Genomic DNA, 12,672 nt, shown 5'->3' with positions numbered 1-12,672 from the left:
AATAAACCTCTTTTCTTTATAAATTACCCAGCCTCAGGTATTCCATTATAGCAAAACAAAACAGAATACTATGCTAGTCTTCTAGAATGACACTTCTGAGTCTAATTAACTGAACAAATACTGTGCCTATTATGTACCAAGTTTTGGGCCAGATTTTGAGGACAAAGAGGTAAATTAGACATGATTCCTGTCCTTTTATATCTCATGATCTAGTAGGAGATATGGACAAGTTAACAGGTGAGTATAATTTAACATAGTGTAGTTAAGTACAATGACAGATGTGAACTTAACCACAAGAGAATGCAAGAAAATGTCAGCTCCGTGAAAGTGGTGACTCTGTCTTGTTCACTATTGATAAGCACTCAGTAAATATTTGTTAAATGAATGAATGAATGGTATTATGATGGCACAGAAGAGAATACCTAAGCCAGGTGAAATAGCAGAGGAGGTGAAAAGGGAGGAGAGCAATTGGACTGCTGGATGAGGTGAGGCCCGGATGACTTTTACAGGAAAAGTGGGGTGTGGAGGGCACTTCAGAGGGACAGCAGGGAGGTGAGAAGTAGCACAGCAAGCGCTTGGGAACAAGTAGTTCCTTGTGGCGGGAGTACAGAATTCAAGGCTGGAAGAGAGGAAAGCTAGGGCCAGATGACAGAAGGTCTTGCAATCAATGGCATAAGAGGCTTCAGTTTTGTCCCAAAGAAGATGTGAAGGTGAGAGGTGAAGCCAGCTGGACTTCCTGGGTTGAGTGGGGACTTGGAGAACTTTTCTGTCTTACAAGAGGTTTGTAAAATGCACCAATCAGTGCTCTGTAAAAACGCACCAATCGGCACCCTGTAGCTAGCTAGAGGTTTGTAAAATGCACTAATCAGTGCTCTGTAAAAACGCACCAATCAGCACTCCGTAGCTAGCTAGAGGTTTGTAAAATGGACCAATCAGCACTCTGTAAAATGGACCAATCAGCAAGACATGGGCAGGGACAAATAAGGGAATAAAAGCTGGCCACCCCAGCCAGCAGTGGCAACCTGTTCAGGTCCCCTTCCATGCTGTGGAAACTTTGTTCTTTTGCTCTTCACAGTAAATCTTGCTGCTGCTCACTGTTTGGGTCCGTGCCACCTTTAAGAGCTGTAATACTCAGCGAGAACGTCTGCAGCTTCATTCTTGAAGTCAGCGAGACCACAAACCCACTGGAAGGAACCAACTCTGGACACGAAGACAGTAGGGCAATTTAAACTGAAGAGAGATAGGGTCAAATATACACTTAAAGTATGTCACTCTGACAACAGTATGAGAAATGGATTTGAGCAGGTCAACATGGAAGCAGATTACTTAGCTAGTTGTTTCTACAGGCCAAAAAAGAGAAGATAAGAACCTGAACCAAACCGTGGCAGTGGGGACAGGGAGTAAGATATGGAGTTGAGAAATGTTTATTGGGTAAAACTAGCAGGATTGGTGACTGAATGGATATAAGAAACTGAAGGGGGAGTTAAGAGCAATTCTCAGATTACTGACTTGGGTAACTAGGTATAGTAGTGGTTCTCCAAAATAACGAACATAGGAGGAGCAGGGTTTGGGGGACCTGCCCAGTCTAGTTGAGACGTGATGAGTTTAAAAAGTAATGGGACATTCAAGTGACTGTCCAGCAATTACTTCTGTATCATTCTAGAAATCATATGTCAGAGTCATAAACTGGAGATTCCGGAGTTATCAGAACTCCTCAAGCTGATTTACTGGCTGATCCATCTGAGGATGGAGTTCACTGCCTTCAGGCACAGGTGGACTCAGGCTCAAACCTCATGAAGCTTCCCTCAGTGCCAGCTTCTCTTCTTGTGATACACTTATTCTCTTCTGCTATTGTGATGAAAAAGTTGGCCACTGACCACCCCAGGCTTGCATCTTTACAAGTCATAATACAAAAGGAAGACAGTCTGGCTTCTTAGGTCTAGCAGAAAAAACCTAGAAAGGCCTTTGATTGGCCCAACTTGGCTTAAGTATTCATTACTTAATCACTGTGATCAAGGAAAGGAGGTAACATGGCTCAGTCTAGGTCAGTCTAGTAAGGGAGGAATTCTCCAAAGGAACTAGAAAGAAAATGAAAATGCATGCTGGGAAAAACAACAACAACAACAACAACAATAGTTTGAATAGTTTGAATGGTAGTTGAAATTACGAGAGTGAATTTTGATATCTAGGGAGAATTTGTAGATTGAAAAGAGCAGAAGGCAGAGAAAACACTCAGTTTCAAGGGGCAGGTGGAAGAAGAGGGGTTCTTTAAGAAGAAATAGACTATTTTGACAATCAAGAGAGTTAGCTGTCATGGAAGACAAGAAAGAAAAATGTTTCCAGGAGGAATAGGAGTTAACAACAGCATCAGTGCAGTAGAGTAAGGTAAGGACTTAGCAATTTTAGTGAGAGCAGCCACTCTCTGAGAATGTTCATGACATGGGCATGAAGCCAGACTGCATTTGGTTGATAAGTGAACATGAATGTAGACAAACTTTTTCGAGAAGTTTGGATGAGAGCAGGTTGGCATCTGGATGATAGCTGGAAGGGAACACATTCCCACTCTTGGTTCTGAAGCTATAGCACCAGCCCCACTACCCTGGATTGTATTTCTCCTTGGATTCTGGATGTCTGCCTGGACTACATTAGCTGAGTTCCTGATCTCAATTTTCAATCTTTCTTCCACTCCTGCCTGCTCCAACCATTCAACATATTACCCAGGGCCATGGCTACCATTATTGCCCATGAATTTCCCATTCTTTCTTTGGCTTGATTACTCCTTCCTTCTCACCATGCCATGTAGTTGGAACTATCAAAGCTGCATCCTATTGACAGCTAGTACTGATAGCAGAGACCAGCGTCTTAGCCATTTTTGAATCCTATCTAGTGTAGTAGTAGAATGTTCAATAACTTATTGAATGTGTGAACACTTCATCATCCATGCCTCTAGCCACTTATTCTTCTCTTCCACCTCACAAGAGGTTTCTCTCCTTTCTCTAAAGCTAAATCTACCAACTATATTCCGAATTCCAGCCCTTTTCACCTTCTTTAGGGTGTTGCTCCTTCAACAAACTCTTTTCCTTAGAGCATATCACTTTTTCTCATGAGCTCCTTCCTTTTTCACTGTTAAATATGCACATATCCACTGATGAAAAAACAAAAAGTTGTGGGCTGGGCGTGGTGGCTCACGCCTGTAATCCCAGCAACTGGGGAGGCTGAGGCAGGAGAAGAACTTGAACCCGGGAGGCAGAGGTTGCGATGAGATCACGCCACTGCACGCCAGCCTGGGCGACAGAGCAAGACTCCATCTCAAAAAAAAAAAAAGAATTGTGAATTTGTGTTTTGTTTGTTTGTTTAACCTGCATTAGGTTATCATCCTTTTAGCTACTGTACTCTCACGTAGTAGAAAGAGCAGCAAACCAGAAATGAAAAAACTAAGTTTTAGTCTGGTTCCTTCCAACAACGTTGGCTAAATGACTTTCCCTCTCTGAGCCTCAGTTTTTCATTGGTAAAATAAGCAAAGTGAACCAATTATCGCTCACGTTCTTTTAATCTCTAATGTTCTGTGCCTGATCTGAATCTACAAATAAGGAACAAAGACTAGGAGCCTCCATCTCCTACCTATCAATACTTTTGGAGTGCTTACTTATGCAGCATGTATACTAAAATCGGAACAATGGGGAGAACATTAGCATGGCCCCTGCAGAAGGATGACACACACATTCGTCAACACTTCCATGTTTTTATTTAAATAAATAAATACATAAAATATTTGGCTGTATGGTGTCTCACGCCTGTAATCCCAGCACTTTGGGAGGCTGAGGTGGGTGGATTGCTTGAGCTCAGGAGTTCAAGACTGGCAAGGGCAACATGGCGAAACCCCATCTCTACAAAAAATACAAAAATTAATCGGGCATGGTGGTGACAGCACAGCAGAAAGCACCAAGGCTTTGGAGTTCATACAGACCTATGTTCACATTCCACCTCTGCCACTTACTGTGGGCAAGGTATTTAATCCAAACTTCTTCCTCTTCTGAAAAATGGAGGGAATGATCTCACAGGGTTAGTGTTAGATGAAGACAGCAATGTGAAAATCCATGGCAGGTAAGTGTTAGCTTCGTAACTTCCTCCTCCTCATCTTTCTGGCTCCTTTTCATAAGCCTATCACCCAGCACTGTGGTTGTCATCAAGACTGTGCCTGGACAGTGTTCTCTCAATATTCATCACATCTGTAAGCTCAAATTTACATTTATAGCAATGACTTCTATAATACTACCCTCCAGGCGCCAATTTTCAATGGTTTGTAGAATATCACCACTGTGACGGCCAAAGTCAGTGCCTCCACAACTGTTAGCCCACCATTCTTCCTGACTTCAGACTTACAGCTTAGAAATATATTCACACTCTTTTCTTCCCTCTACCCTCCTCCCAATCCAATTTCCCACTATGTCCCCATTTATTCCTTTGAGGTCACTTTCATCAAGCTATTCCCCTTGAAGTCACCCTATTTCCCACCACAGTAAGACCTAACTTCACAATTCCCTGGTTTTCAATACCTACTCTCAATAATTTGGTCTCATCTTAGCCAACTAATTTCTTCCGTTTCCCAATTCAGTTGAATTCACTTCAACTTTTGCATTTTCATTAGAAAATGAAAGATTGTATTAACATGAGGAACAACCAATTGCATCCTTGAGACTGACTTTGTAACCCAGGACATACTTCTCTGAGCCTATTTCTTTAGCTATAAGATAATCAGCTTTATCTACTTCGCAGTGACATAAAATAAAGGCAGCTAGGAAAATGAAGTGTCACAATGCATTGTGATTATGTACAGAACAAGGTGCCACACTCTCACATGTGCACGTGAACAGCTGTACAGACAGCCCTGCTTGTTCCCTCTTATCTTTGCTCGTAAGTGTTCTCTACCATTGGGAATGCCCTTCCTCTTCTACTCTTGGATGATACAAATTCTCTCAATACTTCACAGACTTCTTGCTTTTACTGATCACTCTGCTATTTTATTTGGTACCAAAAATAAAAGCCATGACATTTTTCAACTATTATGTGTGTAGGGCAATGCGGAATTTTGTTTATCCAAGTAGTTTATAAGTCAAGAGCGGGAACAGGTATAGTCCCCAGCACGAAGCTGAAAACCCAGTTTTTCTTACCAAGCGCCTAAATTGCCTGCTTGGCCTAGCTTAGCTTCATTTAAGTGGGTAGGTATGGTTTTAATTTAGCAAAGAACCAATATAGAAAACCCTCCCCCCTCAAAAAAAAAAAAAAAACAAAAAACAAAAAACAAACAACAACAACAACAACAAAAAAACAGGCTTTGCAGTCATCAAACCTGTGTTTGAATTCTGGTTGTACCATTCACTATGTGACTCTGGGCAATTTAACCTGAGTCCCAGATCTCTCAACTGTTTTAAATTTTTATTTATCTATCTTGACACAGGGTCTCAGCCTGCCACCCAGGCTGGAGTGGCACCATCGTACCTCACAGCATCCTCCAACTCCTGAGCTCAAGCAATCTTCCCGCCTCAGCCTCCCGAGTAGCTGGGACTACAGGAACACACCACCGAGTCTGGCTAATTTTTGTTCTTTTTGTTTTTTTAAAGAAACAGAGTCTCCCTATGTTGCCCAGGCTGGTCTTGAACCCCTAGGCTCAAGAGGTCCTGCCTCCTCAGGCTCCCAAAGCACTGGGATTACAGGTGTGAGCCTCGAAACCCAGCCAGATCCAACTTTAAGGATAACGCCTCTGATCTCAAAAGGCTGCTGTCATCAGAGGAGATCCTGTTTGTAAAGCAACTAATAAAGTGCCTGGCATGGTATACAGCATTTGCTCAATGTGACTTCCCTTTCTTACTTGCTCCCTGCCCAATTTACAAAGCATTCAATATTGTCAGATGGCAATATATCTGAAAAAAGATGTAGCAAATCTCTGTGCCTTCAGTACAAGAATAGGCACACACAAATTCTTTTTCCAGTGTTTTTATTTGCACATTTAATAGTCACAAATCTTTTTACAGATTTTTCATAGATTTATTATTTATAGAAAAAAAATCAAGATTAAAATGGAGTATCGAAAAGGACCAAGAAATTACCAGCAGTGATGGCAAAGTACAAAGGCTCTGAGAGAACAGAGTAAACAAGGGCAGCGCAGCCCAGCGCGTGGCCACTTCCCACCAGGCAGAACACTTGACTTCATTAAGGCAAAGCCTTTACTCTGTTACTTTTTCCTCCCACGTAGTTTAACCCAAATAGAAAGGCATTCTATTCTCACACTACCGTTCTCTAAGGTCCTAGGAATATAACTGGTACTATAAGCAACCAGATGCATCCCTTGACTATTAATACCTGAATAGACAAGTTAAACGGTGATGCATTAACCATCCCTCTGGGAGAATTAAAAAGAGGCAGAAATTGATTCTTAAGACTGAGAAAAAGGGGTATTATGTGTGTGGTGGTCGTGGAAGCGGGAGAGAAAAGAGGTTCAAGGAGGGATGAGGGGAACAAACCTAACTCCTTCCAATGTCCAACTGTTCTTATGTTCTCAGATGCTGCTGATACAGTGTTCCATTACTCCGAAAACAAATGTTATCTACATCCAGTCAGTTCTAGGGTACAAAGGCTAACAATAGGGAAAATACCTTGGGGGAGGGGTATATTCATTTCAGGTACATAAAAATGGAATTCAAAATTGTGTCCTACTATGTTCTCATCTAATGTGTTATTACTGTTGTAAATCAAATTACTGTGTGACCGTGGACAACTTACTTAACCTCTCAGTGCCTCAATTTTCCACAAAAAATGAGAATTGTAGCACTGGGATTACAGGAGATGCATGGGAAGCACGGAAGAATAGTGTCTGGCCAAATCAATAGAGTCAGAAAGCAGATTGGTGGTTGCCAGGAGCTGGGATGAAGGGAGAATGGAACTGACTGTCGACAGACCTGGGGTTTCTTGGCGAAGTTACGAAATGATCTAAAATTAGATGGTAGTGATAGTTATGCAATTTTGTGTGTGAATATACTAAAAAACACTGAATTGTACATCTTAAAAGGTGAATTTCAGCCAGGCATGGTGGCTCACGCCTGTAATCCCAGTGTTTTGGGAGGCCAAAGCAGGCAGATTGCCTGAGTCTAGGAATTCAAGACCAGCCTGGGCAACATGGCAAAACCCTATCTCTACAAAAACTACAAAAATTAGCCAATTAGGTGTAGTGACTCATGCCTGTAGTACCAACTACTCGGGGCACTGAGGTGGGAGGATTGCTTGAGCCCAGGGAGGTCGAGGCTACAATGTGCCATGATTGCTCCACTGCACTCCAGCCTGGGTGACTGGGTGAGTCCTTGTCTCACAAAAATAAAAATAAAAAAAACAAAAGGTGAATTTCATGGTAAAGTGTATCTCAATAAAGCTGTTATTTTAAAAATTCTTAAAAAAATAGAATAGTGCCCGGCACACAGTAAGTGCCAAATAAAGGTTAGCTATTATTAGTAGTAACATCATTGTCATTATTATTATTTGGCCATTCTGTGGCCTAAGTAAACCCCAAGAAATTCTCTATTTTTAATAGAAGCCTACAGAATCTAGAAAAGTGTTTCTAATTTATATACATCAATTAACATTTATACATTTATTTCCATCCAAATGTCTCAGAAACAGTCTAAGAATCACAATTTCAGTGTTTTGCACTGCGCTAAAACAGCTGCATGCAATGGATATCTTATCAAATCATGACAAGCTTTAGATAAATTCTAATGACTTGATGTTACCCAAGAACTTGAACTGACGGATTTTCATTTTTGTCTCCAGGAATGAACAGGCAGTCCACATACTGTTAGTAGTTACATTATATAAAGTACACAATTAAATGTCTAAATACAGGCTTGCTAGCCTTCTAATCACATTTTGGGAGATACTGTTTATAAAAAGACAAATATAGTAAACAGTAAAATGCTTACTAGTCCCATGTCCTGTGACCTCACCTTGCCCAACAACAGGAAAACCCCACCACAATGAAAAGATCAAAATCAACTCATGTAATAAATCTCTTCAGAGGCAAAAGACTAAATGATTAACGGTTGACTTTTAAGACTATACCACACATTCAAATATGTTGGCATCAATTGAGTTTTTATACTCTGAACAGCTATTAAATCCAGTCTTTACCCGTCCTATTGCTAAAGAATATGACAACAGAGTCTTGGTCTCAGAAGTAGGAGCAGCAAGTGATTACTCATGATGGCAATGATGCGCCACATTCTGCAGTGATGCTCACATGCCTGAATTTCATCTGAAGCATGAAAATTCCCAATTCCTGCAACAGGGTTTCCTTTGTTGGAGTCCCCTGTCCTTGCTGTCTTCACTTCTGTAATCAGCTATGTGCCTTTGCAGCAAATCAGGAAAAGCTGTGTTGAGGGTTATAACTTGCAGACATTTAGGTCTTAACTTCCATCACAGAAAGCAATGTACTTTTTTGAATATATTAAGAAAATGTTTATTCATCCCTTCAAGCCACTCACTTTCAGAAAGACAACTGAACATCCATTTTATCAACCTTCATTTAACCCTTTTCTTGTTTAGAAAAAAAAAAACTGCCAGCGCTAATTTACATAAACATGCTCTTTGAGGCTGAAGCAAATCTGAGTTTCAAAGTGAAAAAAATATAAAAACTGAGTTATTTCCAAACAGAACATCAGAACTGTCTATTTCAAGAAAAGTGGATTCATCAAATGAATCTTCAGCCAACAACTGTTCGAGAATGATGTAAACATCGTGTATAGGCATGCTACGTTTTCTAGGATTTGACATTTTCAGTGATCAAGAATTACTATATTTTGTAAATAGAAATACCGCTATTAAAAAAAAAAAGAATGCTATAAATAGAACAATGTCTTTTGTTTGCAAAGTCAATGTACCAGAATGATGTGAAAATAATAAAAGCGAAATATTTCGTGGCAAAGTTATCTTGGGGTAAATGCTACAACTACAAGCGCCACTGGCGAGTATTCTCAGGGCAAACAGAAAAAGGGTTAAATCAAGTAAAATCATTCCCTAAGTCACCCAAGAGCAAAGATCAATACCTAGAACAAGCTGTCTTAAGTCTCAATATGTATAACCCACCCACCACGTACATCTACACGAACCCCCCCCAAAGTTGTGGCCTTAGGAATTTCTGACCAAACAATTAGCCCGAGTAAAATTCAATAAACACTTTTAATTCCCCCTTGAGAAGCATGGTTACTTCTTTAATTTTACATTATAGTCATTGAGACAGATTACAAAACAACTTGGGCAGAGAGAGAGTTTTAGCAGGAAGTAAGAGAATTTCAGACATTGGAAATGGATAATAATTTAGAACCAATTTCAAAATGAGGATCAGTTCCAAAGTATTTTCTTTACTAATTCAAGATTGAAACATTGGCTCTGTCCACACAAAGGTTTATTTTACAATTTAAAAGGTAAACTGTAATGAATAGAAATATATAAGCAAAAACTCTGGACAAGGCTGGAACCAAGGGGACCCACTTTGCAATGCTTTGTTGTTATCATTCCAAGAACCCATTTGGCCCTGTGTTCACTTGGTTAATGTGGGGATGGAGAAAATAGGATTTTGGAATAATATATCTATGTGTAGGTAGTCTTTAAATACAAAATGAATAAATATTTAAATTATATGATAAAGAAAAATTGGGGAATAAGAAAGTCCTATGTTTATCAACTAATAGTATATTTACAATGAGTGTTTTCTGCCTGACACCTAATCTTTGTCTATTAGAGTTCCTCAATGTGCAATTTATAGAAGGCAACAGTTCATATTGCCTTAAAGGAGCCCTGTTTAGATCAGAATCAGCCTGTCCCAGATGCTCTGCTCCCTGAAAAACGTTCACACCTGTGTGCATAAATATCTGAGCGTACAAGTAGGTACACACGTGCAAAATGTACTTGTCTAAAGGGGAGCTAATTAGCTTGATAAAGTCTTAAATCAAGACCAAAAAATTGCTATTCCCCAACCCAAAAAACACATCTAATGAGAAAACTGCTAAGCCCACTATGAAAAGGCAGCAGCTGTAAACTCATCCCATCCCACGTCATGCTCTAAGTATCTAGCTGTCCTATTAATCAGCCATCAGAACACTAAATCCCTCCCTGTTCACATGGTTAAATGCAGACTTCTGATTTAGCTTTACTTTCTAGTTAAGAGGCCAGACTACAGAGAATATTAAAGAGCTCCTTTTAACTATACTGCATCCAAACTGCCTCATTCCACCCTAAGAGAAGGTGCCCACATGATAATATGCACTAGAGATCTACCAATCTCAGTTTCTGAGGTCTTCTTTTTGGATAAGTTCCAGCATTGGAACATTCACAATTTCAGTCAAAGGAAAATTACATGTTGACTACTAGCGTTTTAGACTGCATATTCAAAGCTAAGGCGCAAGATGAAGACTAGAGTGCCAACCTAGATGCTGTTCAACATGGCAAAAAGGTGACTGCACAAAGGGACCAAAGAGGCTGATTCTTTAGAGGCCCTTTGCTGTTTTTTTCTTTTAGCAACAAGTGTAGAATTTCCTCTGATCAAAATCTGAATATTGGTTAATGCATGTCTTCTCATTCTCCATGTATGAACCCCCTCCTAGCCTCTCTCATTGCCTTTTTAAGCTTAAGAGAGAGAAATAAAAGAAAATGGATATAGACCATTTATTTTTATTTACGAAAAGAGAGGCATATTCTAATAGTCATAAGGCAATGTGTTTAAGAGCTGCACCTGAACTGGTATTCTCAAAACTGAAAATAGTTATCAACTCTATTCAGCTTGTAAGATGTATCCATGTGCTTCCCAAGTCACTAGTTGTCACTCAAATGGACCACGGTGACTCCATGATGCCTTAAGGAGGCATTATATACTGTGTGTAGTATGCACATGTATTTTTAAAGAAATGACATTAAGAGAGAAAAGAACAGCCTTTCAAACATCAGTTCCTCACATAAGTGGTGACACTGCTATATGGCTCCCTTTTAATCTTCTCACCTACTCAGTTACCAAATACCTCCAAAATTAGACAAAATAGGGCCAGAGACAAAGCTCCATGGTGACTTGCATCTTTCAGATGTGCTTTCAATTCACTGGTCTTTAATTTCCCATTCCTGATTTACTGAGGAGTAAAGGTGAGAATCATCCAACTGATGACAAAGTAAAACAGGAAAACAGGATAAACCGCTAGGGCTCTGCGGTTTGGAGGCTGGCTATCAGCAAGGAAAGCTGTGGAGGCTAAACAAAACAAGACAAAACAAAAAGGAATGTTTAATACAGTAATATTGTCACAACTACTAACATTTACTAAACATTCATGAGCTTGGCATCATTTGGAACATAGAATTACACTAAAAGTTTAGTATACTGGTGATCCTCAGAGATAAAGGCATTCTGCAACACAGTTTTTCAGAGAGCCAAGGGCTTTTTATTTCAAGTACTAAACCATTTTGGATGGAAATCTTTCTAAAAGGAGTTTTTTACCCTTTTCTGGAAAAGTTATTGAACTATACTGAAAAGGCTTACAAAGATGTGTAAGGTTATTTGCTCCTATGATAAATGGCCTCGTGCTGCTGTGCTTTTTGAGCTAACTGTTCTTCTGAAATTATCAGCTGTTTTAAATGCCATCCTTCTCTTGTCCCTCTAAGAAAAACCTACTCATCATTTTACTAATCAAGCATCACCCTTCTGACCAGGTGCAGTGGCTCATGCCTGTAATTCCAGCACTTTGGGAGGCCAAGGCAGGTGGATCACCAAAGGTCAGGAGTTCGAGACCAGCTTAGCCAACATGGTGAAACCCCATCTCTAATAAAAATACAAAAATTTGCCAGGTGTGGTGGCGGGCACCCATAATCCCAGCTACTCGGGAGGCTGAGGCAGAAGAATTGCTTGAACTTGAGAGGCGGAGGTTGCAGTGAGCCAAGATGGTGCCACTGCACTCCAGCCTGGGTGACAGAGCAAGGTCCAGTCTCAAAACACAAAACAAAACAAAAAAACAAAATAAAGAATCATTCATCTCACTGGGTGCTATGGCTTATGCCTGTAATCTCAGCTACTCGGGAGGCTGAGGTGGGAGAACTGATTGAAGCCAGGAGTTCAAGGCTGCAGTATGTTACGGTTGTACCACTCCACTCCAGACTGAATGACAGAGTGAAACCCCATCTCTTTAAAAAAACAAAAACAAAAAAACAATAGGAGGTGGCTGGCAAGATGGCCAAATAGGAACAGCTCTGGTCTGCAGCTCCCAGTGAGATAAATGCAGAAGGCGGTGATTTGTGCATTTCCAACAGAGGTACCCGGCTCATCTCACTGGGACTGGTTAGACAGTGGGTGCAGCCCATGGAGGGTGAGCTGAAGCAGGGTGGGCCGTTGCCTCACCCGGGAAGCACAAGGGGTCGGGGAACTCCTTACCCTAGCCAAGGGAAGCCATGAGGGACTGTGCCATGAGGAACGGTGCATTTCAGCCCAGATACTATACTTTCATCACTGTCTTCACAACCCGCACACCAGGAGACTCCCTCGGGTGCCGACGCCACCAGGGCCCTAGATTTCAAGCACAAAACTGGGCGGCCATTTGGGCAGACACCAAGCTAGCTGCAGGAGTTTCTTTTCATACCCTAGTGGCATCT

The 12,672-nt window shown here is 40.7% G+C and overlaps 1 protein-coding gene and 1 non-coding gene across 2 annotated transcripts in view; one reads left to right on the top strand and one right to left on the bottom strand.

Moving 5' to 3' along the window:
• Positions 1-3,638: 3,638 nt before the first annotated feature.
• LOC126946978 (U6 spliceosomal RNA) lies at positions 3,639-3,745 on the top strand. The gene has a single exon (XR_007722839.1). It is a non-coding gene; the product is annotated as a U6 spliceosomal RNA (small nuclear RNA).
• A 2,236-nt stretch (positions 3,746-5,981) lies between these two features.
• The window catches only part of YIPF6 (Yip1 domain family member 6), a 42,638-nt gene continuing 35,947 nt past the window's right edge, over positions 5,982-12,672 (bottom strand). The window contains exon 7 of the mRNA XM_050777023.1: positions 5,982-11,281. Coding sequence (XP_050632980.1) covers positions 11,163-11,281 — 119 coding nt within the window. The 3' untranslated portion in view covers positions 5,982-11,162. The remainder of the gene's footprint in view (positions 11,282-12,672) is intronic.

This window comes from Macaca thibetana, chromosome X (genome assembly GCF_024542745.1).
Source record: "Macaca thibetana thibetana isolate TM-01 chromosome X, ASM2454274v1, whole genome shotgun sequence".
Classification (NCBI taxonomy): domain Eukaryota; kingdom Metazoa; phylum Chordata; class Mammalia; order Primates; family Cercopithecidae; genus Macaca; species Macaca thibetana.
The sequence above is the reverse complement of the archived record's forward strand: the minus strand, read 5'-3'. Positions and strand labels throughout refer to the sequence as shown.